The sequence below is a fragment of the Lissotriton helveticus genome, chromosome 6, assembly GCF_964261635.1.
Source record: "Lissotriton helveticus chromosome 6, aLisHel1.1, whole genome shotgun sequence".
Lineage (NCBI taxonomy): Eukaryota > Metazoa > Chordata > Amphibia > Caudata > Salamandridae > Lissotriton > Lissotriton helveticus.
In genome coordinates, this window is record NC_136067.1 from 1,657,424,060 (window position 1) to 1,657,447,952 (window position 23,893).

General features: G+C 43.5%; 1 protein-coding gene across 2 annotated transcripts in view; it reads left to right on the forward strand.

Moving 5' to 3' along the window:
- The window catches only part of CRLS1 (cardiolipin synthase 1), a 133,137-nt gene that overhangs the window by 41,518 nt on the left and 67,726 nt on the right, over positions 1-23,893 (forward strand). For both annotated transcript variants that reach the window (XR_013596251.1, XM_078649517.1), the window contains exon 3: positions 9,784-9,913. Coding sequence is in view for 1 of the 2 variants with exons in the window: in XM_078649517.1 (XP_078505643.1) it covers positions 9,784-9,913 (130 nt within the window). In the remaining variant the exon portion in view is untranslated. The remainder of the gene's footprint in view (positions 1-9,783; positions 9,914-23,893) is intronic.

A 23,893-nucleotide genomic window follows, 5' to 3' on the forward strand; every position in this document is an offset into this window, starting at 1 on the left:
AGCGGAAAGCCGATGTCGTGTTATTTAAACTGAAACGTAGCACTGTTAAAATGCTTATGTACTCGCTGGTGACCACTGTGAATGAAGTACACATACATGATGTATAGCATCCATGGAAATAAATAAGAAAACACGAAGGTTAAGTTATTGTTTTTTTGGGCACTGCATTTGTGAGCACGCAAAGACCGGTGTCAAAAGCAGAAGGCGCATATACACCTGAAACCGTAGTGGTGCCGCTGTGAGATGGATGGATCTTGTGGTGAGCGCATGCCGCGTGGGTCTCGGATGGAGCTGTACATGTGAATGTGATTTACGCCATAGAACATGGAAAGTTCACAGCGCGCTCCTGGGACTAGACTTTGTTCGGTTGTAGATTTTTGTCCGGGGCTGTTACCACAATGGCTCAAATGTTATTCACAACTTTTGGATTCATAATCATGCCGCATTCTAGGCGGGAATGCCAGGCTGGGAAGCACAACTAAGGGAGGCGGTGGCCTCCTTCCAGACCGCGCGCCCCTCCCTGGCACCCAGGGGCGGGCTCGCGCTCCTTGCCGTGGTCACCCCCGCCTTGCTAGAGATGAGTTCCAGCTGTCTGCCTGGGGTTCCGCGCTGCACATCTCTCGCGTGCCCTTTCTCATGCTCTGATGTCACGTGCTCCCCGTAGATCGGGCACCCTTCCGATTCTGGGCAAAGGGCCGGGCCTCTTTCCTTTCCAAGATTGCCGAAATTCAACGGGAAACTACGGGATCCAGCCAGTGGGCATCTCGGGCCGACATTGGTGCCACCCGGGTGCTGCTGCAGTTCTCCGGTGCATCGTGGGATTTGTAGTGTAACACTTCCTCTTTACCCTGCTCCTAATCCCCATTAGTCACCTAGTGTCAGTTCTCCCTTCTGTGCCTGTTCCCACACAAGCTTGCATCTTTCCTGTTCTTCTCTCCTGTAGTCTTACGTCTCTCGTTCTCGGTACCTTCTGGGAAGGAAATTTAATAAATAAGACATACCATTCTATTCTGTATACCACGAACATGCCTGGAGATAATGTGTTCGGGTTTATGCTGTAAAAATAGCATTTGCCTGCAGTTATAGTTGGACCAGCTTGGAGGTCGGCCGCTCTAGCTGTTAAGCCACATCCTCTCGTCTGCCTGTTAAGAAACGTTAATATTTTTTTGGACCTGTCTGTCTACGCGTTTTTAGCCTTCAACTGAAGTCTGAAGCTTTTCTTTTTTTCCTCTCCCCTATAGCACACCAGTTTCTCTCTTTCGCTTTAAGCTCCTGTTCTGCAGAGCTTGGCGGCACGTGGAGCACAAAGAGCTTCTGTGATCTAACTTCTCTCCACTAACACTCTCCAATAACACTCTCCAATAACACTCTCCAATAACACTCTCCACTACCACTCTCCACTACCACTCTCCACTACCACTCTCCACTACCACTCTCCACTACCACTCTCCACTCTCCACTAACACTCTCCACTAACACTCTCCACTAACGCTCTCCACTAACGCTCTCCACTACCGCTCTCCACTACCGCTCTCCACTACCGCTCTCCACTACCGCTCTCCACTACCGCTCTCCACTACCGCTCTCCGCTACCGCTCTCCGCTACCACTCTCCGCTACCACTCTCCGCTACCACTCTCCACTACCACTCTCCACTACCACTCTCCACTACCACTCTCCACTACCACTCTCCACTACCACTCTCCACTAACACTCTCCACTAACACTCTCCACTAACACTCTCCACTAACACTCTCCACTAACACTCTCCACTAACACTCTCCACTAACACTCTCCACTAACACTCTCCACTAACACTCTCCACTAACACTCTCCACTAACACTCTCCACTACCACTCTCCACTACCACTCTCCACTACCAATTACCACTCTCCACTACCACTCTCCACTACCACTCTCCACTACCACTCTCCACTAACACTCTCCACTAACACTCTCCACTAACACTCTCCACTACCACTCTCCACTACCACTCCACTACCACTCTCCACTCTCCACTACCACTCTCCACTACCACTCTCCACTACCACTCTCCACTACCACTCTCCACTACCACTCTCCACTACCACTCTCCACTCTGCACTACCACTCTCCACTAACACTTTCCACTAACACTCTCCACTCTCCACTACCACTCTCAACTACCGATGACAGAGCACACTTACACGAAGGACATCACAGGCAGCAGCTGTGCAAGCTTGTTACACTCACAAGGATACCACAGGCAGCTGAGGTGCAAGCTTCTCCCACTCACAAGAAGGATATCACAAGCAGTAGCGGTGCAAGATTCCCTCACACACTCACAGCAGGTACTGTGCCAAGGCAGCAGCAGCAACAGAGCAAGAGTCCCTTATAAAGAACAGGCACAGCACAGAGATGCACAATGCAATCTTCTCATACTCACAGGCAGCAGCTGTGCAAGCTTCTCACACTCACAACAACGACATCACAGGCAGCAGCAGTGCAAGCTTCTTACACTCACAAGAAGGACATCACAGGCAGCAGCAGTTCAAGCTTCTTACACTCACAAGGAGACCACAGGCAGCAGAGGTGCAAGCTTCTCACACTCACAAGAAGGACAACACAGGCAGTAACGGTGCAATATTCTCACACTCACAATGAGATCACTGGCAGTACACACCACATGAACACACTCCATAACACATAGCAACAATACATTGGCATTTACAATGCCATTAGCTCAAACTCAAATAAATCCGAGCCCGATTGCATTTCTAATGCTTGTTTTGTTTTGTCTCCCATGTAACATATGGAAGCATTTTCCCTTCTGGAGGAGATGCAATCGTGTGTTGCACTGTTGTTTTCACGATTGCTTGGCGGTAGTGTCATATAACATGCTTCTGTGCCAAGGAATAAATCAGCAAGTATTTTTCAGCTGAAGTTGACATTCTTCAGTCTCTGCTAGCTTGTTGGGTAGAGTTTTCTTGTGATTGGTTACATTCATGACCCAAGTGACCTCAGTATATTTTCAATAAACACACCAGTGAATTTCAGCTTCTTTAACCTTTCAGCAGTCCCAATCTATTTTAGTTTTACCAATCCGTTGTAGGACTCGTATGTACCCAACAGAAACACTAGTACTTGTGCACATTTCGGAACTTGTCTTGGTCTTTAGGCCTCAGCGTTTCTCTATATGGCTGGCTTCATTGCTCAACAGCCTCAGTAAGAAACCTCCAACTGCAAAGGGTGCTGTTCATGCCTGCCACAGTTTCCATAAATATATCAACGCCAACTGTGCCATGCAATCCTTGCCACTTAATGGCATTTAGTCTGACTGGATGCTGCAGTTGTTTGTCGTTCTAGACCAATACTGTAATTGTTATCCTGTGCCTTTTGAATCGTCAGGACTTTGTATCGTGGAATTGGAAACCATACATTTGACTCCAATAATCAAGGATGGATTGGCGAACACCTGGGATAGTTGAGAATACTAAGATACTATTTAAGTTCTATTGCCTGCAGAGATGGGCAGTAACAGTCGTTAATTGCCTTCGATGCAATTATGAGCCTGAGCCATGAGTGCGGGTGCATAAAAAAAGGCATTAAGTAACAGGTGTTATTGTTCTGCAGGTAAGGGCAATGATGCTGTAGCTCCACCACCCAGTCCAAATAATGAGTGCAATGGATGCAGGAGCTGTAGCTCACCAATGAGATCCTGCAGTGTTTCTCTGTCTCTCTCTCTTTGCCAAAACTGATGTTCTAGCTACCCTCATCTCTTCTTTTTGCCTCGGTGAGGGGGAAATGCCAAAAAGGCGCATGAAAAGTAAGAAAACAAACAAACTGCCATGTCTGGTTCATTTTTGGGTTTCGTCTAAGACAGCCAAATCGCTGTCAGCGTAATCTTTTGTTACATTTAAAACAAAACGTAACATGTTGTAAAGCCCTCCTAATATTTAGCATTGGTTGGCTTGGACGTCCCTCATTTCCTTGCTTCTTATTGATCACTAATTTGCAAGCGCGGAAATCTCATAAAAAGTGTAGAAATAGTTCAATTTTAAACTTCCTAAGTGAACTTCCAATTTCCACTCTTCTTGGCGTTGATAAATCTTTATCACCGTATTAGAATAGAATGGAGCACAACCCAAACACATCTCTAAAATAAACTTTGTCTTCAGCATTTGATGGTCAGTCATTGATGAGAGGTTTGATAATGTTTTAAAAATGTATTTTCTCTTTAAGAGATTAGTCTGTATTTTTTTTTTCAGATTAGTCAAATAAACCCATTTACAGAAATAATCGAGGAATTTTTGGTTGGAACAGCATGTTCCATAAAGGAATTAGTCTCTATCTTTATCTAAAGGACCTAACCTATCCAGGGAAGAACCCATAAAGAGTTCCTTTCGGAAAAGAGCAAGTAAAATTTTGAGTAAAAGACTAAGAACTATGAAGAAGTTGAACTTCCCAATCCGAGTAGTTCTGGAGACTAAGCGGAGTTCCCTTACAGATGCAGTAGCAACCGTTAAAACAGGGAAAGAAATTAATCACAGCGGTAACAATGATCAGCATAAAGATAGAAAGGCTCCTCATAAAGCGTAAGGAAAACAAATAAATCGCCATTAGCAGTAGCTTATGGCAATTCTGGCTAGCACAAAAAAGGGCTAAGGGGAATGGTACAATAGGGGTGCATTCTAATGCCTTAACTCTCTAGCTAGGAGAACATTATATAGAAAGCACAAAACAGGTTTCAAACCTCGAATGTTGAATCCTTTCTAACCAATAGGAAAGGATCTTCCAAATGTCTGTCTTCCTCTATTCCCACGGTAAGCTTCCATGTCGACATGTAGTTATTTGAATGTGGCTACAGCGTATTACAGAAAGATACATCTAGGAAGGTTTTCATGAGAACCTTTGCAAGCCTACTCTGTTAGCTATTCAGTGTCCCATTGTGGAACAATGAGCTGCTCTCTGAAAATAAAAGTTATAATCTGGAATATCCTGGTTAGATCATAAAATGTCAACCTACAATGAGCATTTTCTTTCATTAATATACTTGTTTATTATAAACATGTGGCAGAAGAAACAATTGGAAATATAATGGAGGCATATGGTGTGAAGAAGGAAATAAATATATTTTTCAGCAAACAGCACACAGCACATTTAATGAAGGTGTCAAGTTCTACAGTTCAGCTATAATGTTAAATCAACATTTACAAAAAGGCATTTATTTTATTAAAGGGATAGGAAAGAATTCAAGAAAATATTGAGACCTTTCAGTTAAAGAATGATGTAATTGGGAACTTCCTGCAGAAATGAGCAGCATTTGAACTTTTCGCGTGTTTAATAAAAGCACATTTTCTCTAACCGCTATTTTGACATGCATTTTCTACGTTAAAGCACGTTTTTACATTGTTATGAGGTAAATTTACGGAATAACTTTCAACTTCCACAGTCACAGCCTCCTACTTCCTCCTGGGGCAACATGTGTCCGTACCGTGGAGCACACACCAAATACAGCCACTGTCCTTCCACTGTCCGAAAGCTCCTGTAGGTACTTTTTATTTAATTTTTTACATGCACATTCTAAGAGTGCATGTGCCTCCATTTCCTCCCAGCATCTTGCTGCCCGTCTCCCGATCTCCATTGTTTGCCGCTCCCTCCCTCCTCACCCACCTCTCTTGTCTTGCTTGCTCTCTCGCCCTCTTCTCACTCTCTGTTGTGTTGCTGCTCCCTTCCTCATCCCCCTCATGTTGCTTGCCCCTCCCCCCCCATAGTTACCCAGCCCTCTGTGGTGTTGCGTCCTCCTTCCTCGCACCCAATCTCCATTGTATTGCTTGTACTCCACCCTCCTCCTGATGTCAGTTTTTGCTGCACCCCCACCATGGTTCCACTGCTCTCTCCAACCATCACCACCAAAACCATTAAAGCCAAAAAGCTTGTACGGATGTGAGTGCTATTTAGCTTTGTTCAATGTTTTTCGATCCATTGCACAGCAGAGCGAACTGCTGTGCAACATGGCTTAAAGCAAAAACAGCGATATGACACAGTGAACCCTGGCCATATCGCAGCAGATTATTTTTCTTTACTTTCTGCCATGTTACACAGCAGCCCACGCTGCAGTGCATCATGTTAAAAAAAAACATTGACAAAGCCAAAAGATGTTGCACAGGTGAAACATATTCAGCTCACATTCTCTCTCAGCAAGACGAAGAGCAGCTGGACAATTGAATATAACTTTCTGTCAAGACAGGAAAAATGTCTGAGAAGCTCAGCGAGAGCCCTACGGGGAGAGCAAGATAGAGGAGCACTGTGGGAGTGATGAGTGATCCTTCTCTGGGATAAGGGGATTTTCTTACATGTGAACCAGAGTTCAAGATTTTTCCTATTCTACTCCCGAAAACTGCTGTCTGAACTAGACAAACTCTTCAAAGTGGAAATCATTCTCTTAAGGTCACAGTATGATGGATTTTATTTCTACTTTTCACTATAGACCAGGAAATTAATGTCACTGCATTGTTCTGAATTCTCTTCTTCAACAGCATTGTGTCAAACAGATTTGTAATGTTAGATCATTTCTCCGCTAGATTTCTCAGCTTATATGGGTCAGAGTAGCATCTATTTACATTTTGTAATTGTGAGTGTTGATCTTCTTTTAGTTTAATCAGTGGGGAAGGGGGTTGTATATGTGGTAAAGAGAAATGGTGAACGGGTGAACCAGAGGAAGCTGATATCCTCCCAGGTTTTGCCAGACATCCCTTCAGCGCCTGTGATCACTCCGCATCACAATTGTGTTCCCAGAAGTGAAGACAAATCTTTGTTCTACTTGTTTCTGTTACTGCTTCCTCTCTTCTAATCCCCCCTGCTAGCTTCCTCTCACCATTTCCCAATTAGCCTGCTACTTCTTGTTTTGTATTGCAGAATTTATATAGCGCTTACTAACCCTATGTGTGGCTCTGAAGCGCTTGCCTGCATAGACACCAGGTTGCACCATGTAGGGTTTGTAGTTAGAATGGTGCTGTCTTTGCTTTTGATCGTGTGTGAAAAGTGTTTTCATATCATACTTGATGACTACAGAGTTGCAGGTTTTATGTAATGGGAATCAGTTCCTAGCAGTATGGTGGATGAAAGGGTGTGAACGATGGATGTACATTTTATGGTTTTCAGTAACTTGGTGGTTTAGAGCAGCTCTGCAGGTCCCTTTGTTGTATTTCTTAGGATCGTATTCCACTTAGCTGGTTACTGCACGGGGTGGTTCAAACTCATATTTTCTTTCAACGTTTCTGGTCCTGAGCAGGCATTGGTTGGTGGAAGAAATGGTGCTGAGATATTCTGTCATCGTCTTGGCCCATACTCTTGCTTGTAGTCTCTGGGCTATATTTCCTCATGTGGCTTACACATCTTGAAAATGCCACTTCACGTGGTCTACTGTTGGTCTAGCAGTTAGAGTCCCCACTGTAACAATCCCCTTTTATTCCAGAAACAGGTTGGAGAGTTAGGATAGGGTTTTACACCAGGTGTCTCCAAACCAGTCGATCACGAGCTACCAATAGCTCGCAGACCTTTTCAGAGTAGCTTACAGCCGTATGTTAATTTTTAAATAAGCAAAAAGTCAAATTTTTCTATTGAATTTACGGGAAGGCTGTGTTATTTTACGTTATCATCAGGTTGCAGATGGCATGGCCTGAGAATGAGCAGTGCTCAGACTTATGACCCAGGATGGGACACGGAGATGAATAACTGAAGCACTGAGGTATTCAACTCTTAAATAGAAGTCCTTGTCAACTCAATATTGGAGTGTGGAACAAAATGATGCTTCTGAGAGCTTTTAAATGGGAGAACAATAAAATTAAAAGTTACCTTAATGATTAAGAGAAGTCTTCATTTGATTTTGTTTTCTCTACTTAAGCCAATTACTTAATGTTTTAGGACATCTGTTTCTTCACTTTAAATTCCTCTCATTTAAAGAAATGGATTTATTTTTCTGTGTGAGCCGAATCTGCAGGCCACTGGGAGCAAGATGCTTGCTGTTTGTAAATGTGAAACTTGGAAATGGGGCAAAATGTAAATGATGAGCTTTATGGAATCCATGTAAACATAAAGTTAACTTTTCAGTTTAATTTTCTCCCGTTTCAAAGTGTCACCTTTACACACAACCGGCATCTTGCCATATTTATAGCTGGAAAATACATCAATTAGTTTAATTGAGAGAAATTTCAAGTAGAGAAAAATGTTCCATATTAAGAACATTTTTGCAGAGCATTTATCTGCACTTTGTCTCCCATTTTTAAAAACAAATGGTTCTATGTTTCTGTTATATATTTAACGGTGCCACATATGGCGAAAGATATGTCCTCTGCCACAAGTACATACGACACAGGCTGACAGTCACCCATACATCCCATTCAAACGCTTATATGTTCATACATCCCCATAGACCACGCTCTAACTGACACACATGGCAGCCCTGTCATAGTGCCCCTAGTCAAGGTATTTTGTTCAAATCCTAGTATCTGGCTCTATGTACATAAGGCGTAAGTCAATGAAGATGGTCGTGGGGGTATCTTGTAACAATGCTCGATTTGCTTAGCTTTCAGTAGCTCACGCTGATTTCCACTGATTAGAAGTAGCTCTCACGATAGAAAGTAAAGTAAAGTCCACATTTGTAAAGCGCACAATCACCCGTAAGGGTCTCTAGGCGCTGGGGGGCCGTCGGGAAGATTAAGCGAGCTATTGCCCAGAGTCACATGGTGCTGGGCTAACCTGCCGCCGGAGCCGGGGATCGAACCGTGGTCCCCAGATTCCAGCGTCAGTCGCCCTGGCCGCGATAGAAAAGGTTGCAGACACCTGGTTTATACACTGAACTAGGCTTAAATGCTATTGGTAAGCCACTCTAACATCTACAGGTTCAGACACCTGATATAAGTTGTTGCTTGTTTTTGTGATTCATGTTTTGAGAATTTTTTATCCGTAGGCCGTCTAGCATTGGATGAGAGGCAATAATTTCTTGTTCTTTGAATACTCGAGTGCCTTTCTAACATTGCATCACTACACTCTTTTTCTAGGAGGCGAGTTTTATACAGCAGTTAGTTGCATGGGTTACTGACTTTGATCAAATGCTTGAGCCTGCTTGAGTCAAAATTGATTCTCACTCTAGTTGCATACGCGTTACTTTCCTGTCCATGGTTTGCTTTTAAACATCCTCTGTCACCTCACATGATTCTCTCGAGACCCTGTATATCTTGATCATTACTCACCTACTCTACTTGCATAGTCCGCTTTTAAGGCCAGTTGAACCCATCATTGTTCTCTTGTCTCTTAGGGTTGTTGATTAAGACTTTGGTTTCTTTGTGTCTCTCACTGCCATTGTTGTGAATATTTGTGTATTTTATTTACAAGGCACACACAAATTACTTTCATATTTCACTATACTAATTCAACACTAATCCTTTATGGGTTCCGGAGTAGCGTGCAATTACGATACAATACATCTTGACGTTTAGTCAGCGTCCACCATGTAATTCTGCCTTTGCCACCACATCACGATACTGGGCATAAGTTAAATATCATGATGTAAAATGCGTTAATATGTAGTTAGATGTTGTTTAATTTCTCTTGCCACTGTGATTCACTTAGGTCAGTAATATTTCTGGTTTATTTTTTACTATTGCATACTAGAGTTTTTGTTGGTATTTGTGGACAGGGAGGTGCTTCAGTATATCATTATGATGCTCTAAAGAACTTTTGCAATAGCTCTTTTATTTATAGATCTATGATAACCACATCTGCAATGCTTATCTTTTCGCAGTTGGACGGGTATATTGCACGGAGCTGGGCAAATCAAAAATCAGTTTTGGGAAGTGCCCTTGACCCATTGGCAGATAAAATCCTCATCAGCTTTTTGTATGTCTCGCTAACTTATACAGGACTTATTCCAGGTGAGTATGGCAAGGTCCATTGATGCAATTATGTTTCATTTAATTCTGGTATTAACTGCAGAGTTTAAATGTCAGAGTTTCTCTTTAAAAACGCTATCTTATGTGTATTGTCCTTTTTTCAATGCCTATTGTCATAGGTACAATTCGGTTGATTTGCTTTGTAGCACTTGAAAGGTTCATGTGAAAAACCTGATATCAATAGATATGATATATAAACGTAGAAATAAATAAATGCTTTTGAGATTCAGATTGAAGGATTTGAGGCTGCGCCATCTTCCTAAAATGAGATTTGCACTGTGGGCCTTGTCCTTACCACTCTTAAGGCTCACATAGTAGAGCAGGGCTCTCGTGGTTTTCCAGCTTTTTGGCCATTAAAGAGCCACCTGGGTCTCCATGATGCTGTTGTGCCAGTGGTGAGTCCAGTGAACAGGACTACAATTCCCATCATGCAGCCCACACCTTGAGCTTGCATTGATAGCTAGAGATCCTAAATTGAGAAGTGTGAATTCAGAGCTATATGGGATGGTAGGGCAAGGGACATTTTACTACATCTTTGGCCTGCACTGGCTGAGCTCCTGAGCATGAACAATGTGTGCGCACCAGAACTTTTTCTGTTCCTTTTCAGGCACTGATGAATCGCAGTCTACTCGAGAGTACCCATTTATTTTATTTTTGGTGGTCCGAGTGCGAACCGCAAGTCAATCAAAGATCTGCTTTGTTCAGTATTTGAGGCGTTCTCATAATCTGAGAGAAGTGCATTTTATTTCTTTGTGTCCCATTTTTGGGGGGATTCTCAGTGCGTCCAAATATGGACCGGTTTTTGCTGGTCGAGGTGTGGATGTAGATGTGGGCAAGACTGAGATCAAGAGCTGGTAAACTTTTTCTATGCGATAATTAGCAAAACATAGATCATCATGGGTAAGGTGGAAGTTTCACCGAGACAGAGTAATAAGCCACAGAACAAAGGAGGGGTATGTAATCGCAGTCCCATCTGTGAGTGAAACTGGTTTTGGGCAGAATGATAACAGCATCGTAAAATTCAGTAATTACATCACCAAGAACAAAGGACAGGATCCTGGAAGACCACTATCTTGTGCACCCTTAGACGATGGGCCCTAAATAGAAACCCACCATCTAGTATTAGCGATTAAGATATGTACACATATAACATACAGATAAAAGGAGCTGATGATCAGCAAAGTATAGCTTGGAGCACTTCACGCAAGTGAATTGCAGATTGTATAATTCACTGCAGGAACTGATAAGGTAGGATAGCACAGATTTAGCAAGTCATGAAAAGGACTCTTGGCTAAGGTTATTCTGATTACTACATACTACATACCTCTACCCATGGTGTATGTGCTGCTTGATACGTCTCCCCTGTTCTCACCCACCACCTTCTTTCATATGAATCGATCATCTAATGCCTACTCGCCATACCAGACTTAATGAGACTGACCATGCATGTTAGGTGTGGAGTGCGAGTAAGCTGTTGGTGTTGGATCTTGCATGCAGTCCTGTCTTGTTTGTCAGTGATATGTCATAAGCCCTTTGTCGATTCACCAGATGGACTCGGGGGATGTTGGGAAAGAAGAGAAGTTTAGGACTATGGGCAGGGCATTTGTTACGTTGAGTAACTCGTCTATTCATAAAGGTCGCACCTAGCTATGTCCCACCACCCATTCTCCACATGGACTCTTCAGAGTAGCCTCTTTACAGTTAGTTAAGTCAGATCGATAGTATCAGTTAAACAATTAATATTCAATTCGCTTTCTCCATCTTCTTGTGAGTGAGTAGGACCTTGCAGAAGCAATACAAAAATTGGAATTACCAGATCTCCATAATGTGATTCACCAGCTTGAGATGAAGAGAGGAAATCTGGGCTTAGTTGAAAGTTGTACATTGTGATTTAATGAAAACTTGGTTTTAAACATGTTGCAACTAAATCTTGATCTTTAAGTCCTTCATCTCGTTGCTCCAAGTAAAGAAGACCATTGGTGCATATGTTAAGCACTGTCTTCTTGTACATGGACAAGCAGAGTGTTCATTTCTATCTGCTCTGCATGATGGCATTTTCGTGTTGTCCTCTATTTTGGAAAAGAAAGGAATATGGAGGCAACGATTAAGCAGATTCCATCATGCCTATTTAGAATGGAAACCGAACCCCACAGCGTTGTAGTCTGTCTTGGCATGTGCACTTCACTGAAAATGCCACTTTGCCACTAGTCTTAAATCCACTGTACCTATTATAGTTATACTTTTTGAATCTACATGCGTCAGATTTTAATGCGAGAATTCCCTTCTGAATTGGGGAAGCTCATCCAAATCTCCTCCCTTCACCACCACCACAAAACCAAGTTAAGTTGCAGCAAGGAAGTCCATCACCTTTTCCTCAATCCTATCGTATCTTTTTCAAAGAGCCACCATCCATGAATGATTACATTCTCTCTCCATTATTTATTTATTTATTTATTTATTTATTTATTTATTTATTGTGGAGTTTTTTATAGCGCAAACTAGACCCGGCGGTATCAGAGCGCTTTACGTGAGAACCAGTTACCTTACATACAGACATGCATTCGTTTTTGTTAGGCACGGGGGGATTAAGTGATTTGCCCAGAATCACAGAATGTTGAGCGTCCCTGCCGACACTCGAACCCGGTTCCCCAGCTCCGAGGTCGACGCCCTAGCCGTTTGTCCACATTCTCTCTCCAAGTGCAAAGGCTTACGCTCCTTTGCCTTGTTGACCGTTCTCAATGTTTTCTGTGTGATAATCCCATCCTAAGTTTGGTTGCTAAGCGCTTTCTAACGTTTTTTAAGTTCTTTGAGCACACGCATGGTAATAATCCTTCCCCATCCCCTCATTATATACATGCTTTTACTCCCAGCAAGTGATAAGGTTTAGAATGAAGGATTAGTAGTGCATGGTGATGTTAAGGGCAGACCTATGGTATGTGAGCACTGCAAACTGCATTTCCTGTCATTGTCATCTTAGTGCTGGCCTATAGGTCATACTATACACATAATTTCTCAAATGTATTGAAACGGTGAGAGGGGCCACTGCTGATTCCTGTGCAGTGGGAGACCCTCTTGTTGGTGTGATGACATGCTTTTGAAATTTGGCCCCCCTCTGACCGGTCTAGCTGCATGTTACGTTAAGCAAAAACATGGCTTTCTACTGCTTAGCTAAGCTGTTGCATCACAGCAACTGCGATACAGCGATATTTAGCTCTGATGTTTACCTGTGGGCAGACCCGTCTCGTACAGGACAGAATGTCATGTGGGCACTGAAGAAAGACACTGTATTCAAGCAATTATCCTTCGTGCCAGGGAATCAAGACTTGTACTCCATCATATATATTAATTTATAGCTGCACTTCCTATCCCTTGTCTAACGGTAGCCATAAGCTGTATGCCACAAAGCCATGGCAGGCTGCGTTCAACACTGCAACAAACCTGCGCAAACCTATACTTTGAGCACGTGGAGTTGAACAACCCCTTGTCCATAACAATGTCCAATCAGGCTACTGTTGCTAGAATCATCTTCCTGTGTCACCTGTCCATCATGATTGATGGCTCTGCTCTCTGAAGTACCTTGCTCTGTTATAAGTGCAGCCTGAGTGGTGTAGGTGTCTTTCCTGAGGTGCTTGGCATGTCGCCTTTAACCTCACGAACAACACTTTCTTCTGAGGGTGATGCATATATTTTGTCTTTGATGTAGGCCTGTATCAGTGCATCTACTTTATCTGTTACCTGAAGGATAGCCGTACTATATAAATGACATATTGTATTATAGATTTGAACTAGCGCTTCACACCCCATTGCGGGGCACCAAAGTGCATTATTGAATAGTAGCATGCTTCAGCGCGCAGGAGTGATGGTTAGCAGAGTGTTGTACTTGTAGGTAACGTATTTGGGAAGCACTGTGATGTTGTATTTGAGTGACAAGAGATGCTTCTGTCTTGTTTTGAGGCACAGCATCTAGCAGTAAGATGGAGGAGGGCATATGAGAGGCGCACAAATAATTATTGTAAGTAGCTATCAGTAAAACTTTACACTGCAGGGTCCATAGTTTGTTTCATGGTATCTGTTACTCTTTCAGTTCCCCGCTTATGCTGCCTGAAAACGTTGAGTCAACCACTCTGTAATGTTTGAGTCCTGGGGAGGAGAACAAGTGGAAGGAGGAGTAAAGGGTAAAGAGGCTATGTTATAGGCAATCCAGTTAGTGTTAGGGTCAGGGTGACTGAAACATACTGGCTCCAACGTAGCACAAACCAAGATACCAAATGGAAGTTGCATCCTCTTGTACAAATGCACCCCAAGAGTTAGGAAAGAAGTGCAGCCACACTTGAGACCTCAAAAAGAGTTTTATCTGCACTAGATACATCACTTTCCTGCATACCTGCTTGGTTAGCTGTGTGACCATCACAAAAGGGGAGATAAACACGGTTGCAGTCTATCCCCCAATCAAACAGAAAAGCATCCACTGCCTCTGCACCTGCCTTTGAAGTTGGTGGTTTAACCATGAAGCAAATAAATCTATCTTACAAGAGCCCCACCTGGCCATTAGGTCGCTCTAGATCCTTGGATGTAGCTTCCATGCACTAGAGTAGTGGTTGTATCTGAAATCCCTGCCTGCCACCAGGTTATACTTGTCCTTACGGTATTCTGCTGCTACAGGAATCCATCTGTCAAGAAACAAGTGCCAACAATCTCTAGCCAGATCTGCTACATCCTCGGAGCTGTGTCCTCCCACATGGCGTGTGTGTTACAGCTGAGACATTGGTAATTTTTAAGAGACTTCAACAAGTGACTCTGTCTTTGATAAGGCTCTTTACCAACCTGCTATGTGCTCAAGGCAATTAATGTTGAGTTTCTGTGGTTTTTCTGACCTTCGACCTCCTGTTGAAATATCCACACTTCTGGCCCCCAAGCCTAGGCAACTAGTATCCCACTCTATAACCAGATTCGGGTTGGGGCCGAAAATTGCGTTCCCATTTCAGACTCTTCATCTTGAAAATAAAGGTGGGTGAAGTTTCTATTATTGCTTTTTTCTATTTGTTTAAAATCTGGGGAGAAATTGACAAACGTACACAGAATTAAGTGAAATGCAAAACCAATACGGAGGCGCTGCGGTTGGCCCGCAGCCAATGTAAGGTTGCGGAGCGGGCCTGGCGTCGTCAGTATGACGGGGAGGCCAAATTGGCCTACAGAGCGGCAGTGAAAGCCTATCACCGGGACATCTTATGTGCAAAGAAAGAATACCTTGCTAGGAGGATTGAGATGGCGGCGAACTCCTGTAAGGAGATCTTCACCGTGGTGAAGGAGTTCACCACCCCTAGTTCCTACCTTCCCCCGTCATTATCTTCTGATGCGTGGGCGTGTGATCTCGCCAACTTTTTTACCAGCAAGATCAAGGCAATTCAGGCTTCTTTCTCGGAGAGTGCGGAGGAGGGTGGCTGCAGGCCCGGGCTGGGGCATGGGCCATCGCCCACGCCTGACGCAGTGCTGGCAGTTTTTCCTGCTGTCTCTAGCGAGGCGTCCCGGGTGCTGCTGGCCGGCCTCAAATCAGGCTCGCCACTTGACCCCTGCCCTGCCAAATTTTTGGCAGAGATGGCGGTGGTGAATACCCTGGTTAATCCCATCCTCAACATCTCTCTGAGGGAGGGGAGTGTCCCTAGCACCTGGAAAAGGGCGATGGTGATCCCCCTCCTGAAAAAGCCTGGTCTTGACGCCGATGTTCTGGCCAATTACAGGCCAATTTCACTTCTTCCGGCTTTGGCGAAGATCACTGAAAAACATGTTCATGGCGTCTTGTCGAGCTTTCTTGAAACCAACAACCTGCTCCATTCTTCCCAATCCGGATTCCGTCCTAATTTTAGTACGGAAACGGCGTTGTTGGAGGTCTCGGAGATCATCAGGGAGACCTTGGATGTTGGTGGCAAGGCCATGTTAGTCATGTTGGACCTGTCGGCGGCCTTCGACACCGTCCCCCATGAGGCGCTTCTTGCCAGGCTCCATGACACCGGCATCAGGGGGACGGTGTTCAAATGGTTTACATCTTTTTTGGAAGGTCGCCGCCAGACGGTCTGGGTCTCCCAGAGCTCCTCCGAGATGCCGCAGTTGGGAGTAGGGGTTCCACAGGGTTCTGTGTTTAGCCCGTCATTGTTCAACATCTATATGTCCCCTCTGGCGGCGGCGGTGGAGGCTCATGGGGCCCGGATCGTGTCTTACGCCGATGACACGCAACTTCTCTTCACATGCGGTAAAGATCTAGCATTCGATGGAGAGAATATCCGGGGTTGTCTTGGCATGGTATTCGATTGGCTCCAGCGGAACAGCCTGAAGGCTAACTCCAGCAAGTCGGAGGTTTTATTCTTCGGCTGTGCTATCGACCCTGAGTGGCGGCTATGGTGGCCGTCTGAAATGTGCCCTCCTGCACAGTCTTCAGTGGTCGCAAAAAATCTTGGGGTTAAACTAGACAATAAGCTTTCGCTGACAGCACACGTCCTGGGTCTGGCCGGCACCTGTTTTGGCATTCTGAAAATGCTCCGCAAGTTTCTTCCACTGCTTTCTGCGGAGCACAGGCGGATAACCGTCCAGGCGCTTATCGGATCCAGGCTGGATTATGCCAACGCCCTTTTTCTTGGCCTCCCTGATTACCTTGTCCAGCGCCTGCAGGTGGCTCAAAACTCTGCTGCCCGGGCCATTTTCGGTTTGCATAGGCGAGCACGAGCGTCTGGGCTGCTGCAGATGCTCCATTGGCTACCTATCCGGAAGCGGATTATGTTTAAATCCCTGACGTTGATGCATAAAGCACTTTTCGGCTCAGGGGCCGGGTACCTAAGGCGTAGGTTGGCCTTCTATCGTCCAGCCCGCTCGCTACGGTCAGAATCTCTTTTCATGGCCGTGGTTCCGCGTGTGAGGAAGGCACGCACAGGGGGCCGCTCTTTCAGTTGCAAGGCTCCCCAGTTGTGGAACACTCTGCCACTGGCACTACGCAGTACCCCCAATCTGCTCCAGTTTAGGAAGAACCTGAAGACGTGGCTTTTTAATCTGTAGTTCCTTTCGAGCGGGTTTTGTTTTATTTGCTTTCTGTATCTGATTTTATTGTTGTGTTATTTGGTACTGAGCTGCCTGTGGAAAGCGCCGGGACACTCTTTTAGAGTAGCCGTGCGCTATATAAACTTAGTTTAACATAACATCATAACAATATTTGGTTGTGTATTTTAGCGCAAAATGCTACTCATGTCAATTTCAGCCTAGAGTATGGAGTTAGTGCTGAAAAATATAGCTAAAAAACCACGAGCACCACAAACAATAGCTGCACTTGTTCTGCTGTGTACTTGTGCTAACTCTTTATCATGAACACTTGTAATTGTGCGACATTGTGGAATAACATAATTTTTGGAATCTGACTTAATAGCAGTAATAACGTCACCCAGGCCTACTTGAAATGCTGATACACAAACCATTGGATGAATTTTCAAAAGTTGATGGCTGGGCAGTGACCTTTCTCCTCCTTTTGCACAAATAAGAGGGTATCAGTAAATGTCTGAGATTCAGTACATTCTTGTCCACTACTCCTTTTCCCTCTATATCTACCCCCTCCTTGTCTATGAGGAGACTCTCCTCTTGGGAGATAGTCTGTTGTACCGGGCATACATAGATCTTCATTTAGAAACTCCTGACCACCTGGAGTGCCCTCACATCCCTGGTCAAATGGTGCAACCTATCAACTAACAGAGCCAGTGCACCGCTCACATATGGAATGGAAGAAAGGGTAGTTCTTAATTATATATCTTCCAGGACATTAGTTGAGCATTTGAAGCACCCTAAGTCATCACATCCGCAATCTCAGCCTGTGGTGCAGAAGGGCCCTTCAGATCTACTGTGGTTTGCTATTATTCCCTTCTTATGTCAGCCTTGCTTCTCCGTAATCTGTGATGGTCCAACGAGGACCCCTGCCTAGCAGGTCCCTTTTAAGATCTTTGGACACAAATCTCTTTTTAATAGACACATGGGCTTTATCAAGCAAAGAAAAGGAAATAAATCTGCCTATTTCCTTGATGAAAGATTTGCTTAATAGTCCACCATCAGCCGCTAGGCCACTTGCCCCCAAATGGCTAGAATCCTTCTTAATCTGAAAAGGGAATCTGAGCAAATCCTTCATTGAGCCCAAGCTTTCCAGAGAAAGAGTTCTCTCATTTCTGCCATATTGAATATTTCAGTCAACTGCACCGATCTGTACCCTTTTTGAGATCCCTGCCATATTCCATAAGGAAGGTGGGCGTTTTAGTTTTCATTTCTGATGAGGGGGTAGCTTTGACCTCCAAAGATGCCCTTGTACGCTCTTTCCAAAGGTGGTCCCCGACCTCATTGTCCGAGGGTTTCCTTAACCTACTTTTAATGAACTGAACCACCTTGAGTACTGGGAATCACTGGGCTGCTCTCCCTGGCCCCATTCATTTGTCCCATCTCCCTCGTTGAGGTACTTGATGTGTGACAAGTTCATATAGTGGAGTATGCAGAGGATTCTCAGACATTCAGATTCCACTCTTTCTGTGAGTGGGACCTCGCACCCTCTTTGCAAGAAGGCTTCCTGCAGTCTCTATAAAGCAGCACCTCTTCTCCTTTTTACTTTTGTGGACCCCATAGAATCATTACTGGAACCCAGGGACTGCCACAGAGTCCTCATTGGAAGATGGGAACATACAATAAACAAATGTCTATTGAAATATCTTGTTTAATTCACAATCAAAATGTTTTTTTCTTCTAATTTTCAAAATTGTTTCTTTATTTATATATACTTTAATATTTAATTTTGTATACAGTCACACGAATCAGTGAGTAGGCTTCGCAGCCCTCCAGGGGTCCTCAGACCACTCTCAGGTATCATAATTTCAATCCCCAGCACACGTAAAAGTTTGAAAATGAAACCGATGACAGCAGTAGCTATTGTAAGTCACAAACAAATATATACAGAAATCAAAGTTGTTTCTAAGATCTTTATTCCGTTTTGTGGATTCTTCGTTAACAGTTCTTAAGCCAACACGCGTTTCGTCGCCTCAATAATATGTACATGCAACTTTTTCAAGGCTTCTCTGTTTTCTGTTTATATATTTGAAGTGTGGTGTTAATTCCATCCCACACTGTCTTTCGGCGTGGGGGGACTAGTAGAAATGTGTTTCAGAAATAAAATATCCTTGCTCTTCAATATTGGGGTTCGGTCACGTCTTAGTATCACTGCAAATGTCCTGAGCCCACACGCCGACCTCTCCTCATACTCGTGAGCCCATAATCTGGTCCTGAAAGCTGCATGGACAGAACACCGCAACCCAAGTGCTATTTGAATGGTCTCTCTAATCAGCCAATTGGACCTTTACACCTGTCCATTGCATTTGGGGTGGGACAGAAAATATTTGACATGTTAGATGTCATTAACCTTAATGAACTTGTTAAATTCTTGGTAAGTAGACTATACCCCATTATCACTAAGGAACTGATGAGGAAGTCATTTACTTAAGGAAATCAACTACTTCCTTGGTGTTGGGCTGGGATACAAATGTTAACTCTATGCACTTGCTAAATTAGTTAGTTGGCACAATGGCATAAAGTGCATGCTAATAGGAAACACACCCATCGGTTTTAAGAAATCAATGCCTAGTTTAATCCGTGGTTTGCTAAGCTGCGAGACAAATGTAATGGGACATTTGCTGGCTTTGATTGTTTTATCAGCCACACTACATCTAGTGCACCTCCTCCCATGTATAGCCACATTAAGGTTCATAGCTTGCCAGCAGTATGCCATGCACAGTTTCCTCTTCGTACCTGCGGTACCTACTTGGATCTTTGTGCTAAAATGTTTATTTGCCCTCTTGTTTGGTGCCTCCTAATTCGCAAGCGCAGGCCACGCTTCCCTTCAGTTTATTTTTTTGGGGCATGGAACAAGCACAGAATGATTCTAATTAATTATTACCCTTCCACTGTTCGTGCTGTGTTAGAGGTACTAAGTTTTTAATTATTTACGCCTCATTTCATTTCTTGAATATCAAAATTAATTTTTAGAGACAAGAAAACAATTTTTTTTAATACCTTTTCTATAAAGTACACAAAACATTTGGCTGTATTTCACGTGTTTACCTATTTCTGCCCAAATATCACAATGCAACTCCCTCATTCATTCACATGAAAATACACATCCTCTTACCCATGCTATTCGTGTCCATCCCCGTCACTCTTCACATACACTGCAAGTAACTATGAGAAAAGATCTTCAGTTTTTGCCGTTGCTGTCTTGCGGGCACGGATCTCTCACAGAAACAGTCCATGCATGTTTCTGTAAATGAAATATAATGATGATCCTCCTTCTTCAGGACCACACAATATAAAACATAGATAATAGTTGCCCAGTAGAAGAGGATCTTCAAAGCAGCATGTTAAGACAACCAGTCAAACCACACGGTAATGAGTATTCAAAGAATCAAATAAGGTCTCCATTGTTAATCCAGTACCTTATTGCCCATATACATAGAAAATCCCATCCAAAGGCCATGTTTTAGGATCTAGACCAAGAAAGTGATATGTTCTCAATGAGTAGAACTTACAATTGTAATTTTTTTTATTAAGTACCTTATAGCCATATACAGAGTAAAGCCCACCCAGAGGTCAAGTCGTATCATCTAGACCAATTAGATCAGTGACTTAAAAGAGCGTGGCACAGGGCTAGGCCTTTACACATGTATCCATTCACCCAAATCGTACTACCTCCACCATCGCCCTTCAATCTCAGTCCTGTAACTCACGTAATGGCTTTAATTTCCCTGTCCTGTGTGACAGTGATTTAATTTTAAAGAGTTGCTGTAATTTAAATGTGGTCCTGCAGGCACTTAGTATAATTTCTCCTAAGGGGACAAAAGGCTGATGAATAATCTGTTCTGTATCTAGTAATATCCTATGCATAGCCATGCTTTTAAGTTGTGGGCTTCTTTTTGTTTGCTTAGATAATGATGCTTCAATAGGGCATCTTCTAAACAGTAGCAATGAGAAAAGGTAGGGCTCAACATTCAAACAATGGCATGAACTCTGTTCCCATAAGTTCAAAAAGAGTCCACTAAGAAGAACTACAGAATTTCGCTCTATAAGATTCATAAATGTCAGATGCAGCGGGCCAGCTTTGACTATAGAGACATACCTCAAGGCAACTAAGGGTTCAGTACCCGCACCAAAATGGTGCCCGTATTGTGTAAGGTAATGCCCTCTTTTCTAGATCACCGACATGTGGGTAATGTCAAATTTGTACAGCCCAAAGAAAGCTGAGCCACACAGGCTTATTCCAGCTTCATTCTTCTAAAACCCACCTGGAGTCCGGTGCTGCTCGAGGCACTCGATATGCAGATTTTAACTAGGTGAGGCAGCGCTACACCGCTTGTGTTCGGCTTACTGTGTGTTCAGTTCCTATCAGAATAGAGAGCCACAAGTTTGCAGCTATATAATCTTGTCATTAAATGCTTCATATACATACTGTATAGGAGCATGTCTAGCCTGTACTTAGACCGCAGCTAGGTCCTGACTAGCGCATTGTAGAATGGACCCTGAGATGCAATGAATAGGGTTCTCCTCCTTCTCTGACGCATTCCCTGAATCCTACAGTATGTCCATGTTTGAGCATATTTTAACAACTTTGGTGCTGTACGTAGCGTAATCCCGGCGTACCTTTGTGCCATATTACCATTCATTAGCACAAACCAGGCAATTTCTGCATTGCCAAATCTATACCTTCCTTCAGAACGCATTTGGGCAGTTGATGTGGGTCTATAAGGGAAACAGCCTTCACAACGGAAGTGTTACAACGCATACCTTTACATCGCATGTCGTTGCAATGCAAAAGGTGTGCAGCGGTTGGTAGAAGGTGTTGGATTTAACACCAACACCTTCCCTACTGTTGCACACACTGGAGTTGGAATAGAAAATTAATCTATTCCAACTTCCAGCGCCCCGACAGAAAGTCGGAGTAAAAATTTGCGTTGCAACGGCATGCAATGTATTAGCATGCGTTGTAACATCACATATTCCTCTATAATCAATTAAGGTTTGTTTCACCTCGGCTCCAGTGCTACATTGTCTACATCATGAGCAGTAATTGCAATAATAGATAGGAGCTATTTACTGGTGGCATGGAGCCCATTGTAGACTGCGTGCTTATCGGGAATTCCAAATATAATTAGCTTATCACCTTATAAAGGCTTCAGCCATTCTCTTTTGCCACCCCCCTTTCCATATCTTCTGTTTCACCTATCATCTGCAGTTCTTCTGTTAGTCTATGTCAATATGAATAACGATAAATTCATTTATAAACATGAAATCATATCTTTATTGACTAATTCAACCGTTGTGACCTCCACGTCAAACCCGACTCCTCAGAAATGCTTATTTAGGCAGGCCCTGAGACCGAGGTCACTGATTTGACAGTTCACAGGTGGGGTGGCACGTAGTCAGCAGGCAAATGTTTGAACAGTAATTCCCAGATAGATCCCACAGATAGGTGCAGCGACACCACAATAGTCTAGGGAGATTGTCCCCAATAAAGCACACATGGCCGAAGCGAAGGGGTGTGCATGTTCCCAAAACACCATTAAGTCAGATGCTACATGAAGTTAAGAACACATAACTAATCAGGACACAGTACACACAGTAATCATGCTCGCCCCATGCCGAACAACTGGACATGTTACCCACTGGCCTCATTGTATCCGCACAAGGTCAAGGCCCACCCGGATTACTCATCCGATACCTTAATTTATGGCTCTAAAGATAGATGTAAAAATTCCTTCCCAAAAAACGATCACCAGAAACATTTGATTACATTTAATGAACTGTATAAATGTCTATTAGACCAATTGTATATTGAGACAGTCCTCAACCCTGTGACTGTGCTCCTGACTGGATTCTGTAATAAAACAAATTGTTCCTGTTTTGCCAAATGCCTCTTCTATCGTTTTATTCAAGGTATTTCATGTTGAAGCAACATTTCTTAGTGGACTCTTTTTGAACATGGTACAACATGTGGGCACAGAGTCCATGCCATTGTTTGAATGTTGTGACCCACCTTTTCTCATTACTACTGTTTATGGGCTGCCCTATTGAAGCATCATTATCTAAGCAAACTAAAAGAAGCCCACAACTCAACAGCCTCGATCTACATAGGATATTAAAGAAATCTTATTAGGTATATTGTACATGCCGTAAGCCTCATTTACATTTTTTATAGACACTGGATACTGGACGGATTATTCATCAGCTTTTTTACCCCTTGGGAAAAGTTATACTTAGTGCCGGCTGGACCCTAGTTGAATTACAGAAACACCATGAAGTCATCTCACTGCCACACAGGACAGGGCAATTGAAGCCATTGCGTGAGTTGCAGGATTGAGATAGAAGGGTGATGATGGTGGGGGTAGTATGACGTGGGCGTAACAATGCAGTGTAACAGTCTAGCCCTCTGTCACCCTCTTCATGTCACTGATAAAATTGGTCTAGATGAGAAGACATGACTGGATGGGCTTTTCTATGTATATGGGCTATAAGGTACTAGATGTATTTTCTTTGATTTTAGGTTGTACTCACTGAGAACATATCACTTATTTCCCTATCCTCCACTACTTTGTACACATTGGTGGAGGGTTTTGTTGTGTAGGTTCTAATAATTGAGACCTTATGACTTTTTCATTCTTTGAATATTCATTAATATGTGGTCCGACTGATTGCCTTCGCAGATCATCGCCCATTGGCCAACCATTACTATGTTTTATATTGTGTGGTCCTGAAGAAGGTGGATCGCTGAAACCCTGGATTTTTGCAGCCCCAGATTCCTTTTGCCTCTCGCTTATCTAATCTTACACATGAGGCTGCAGCAAGTCTGAGCATTGTCTATGCTTCGACACAGCGCCAAGATGCTTCTTTTGGAGCGATAGTCGTGCT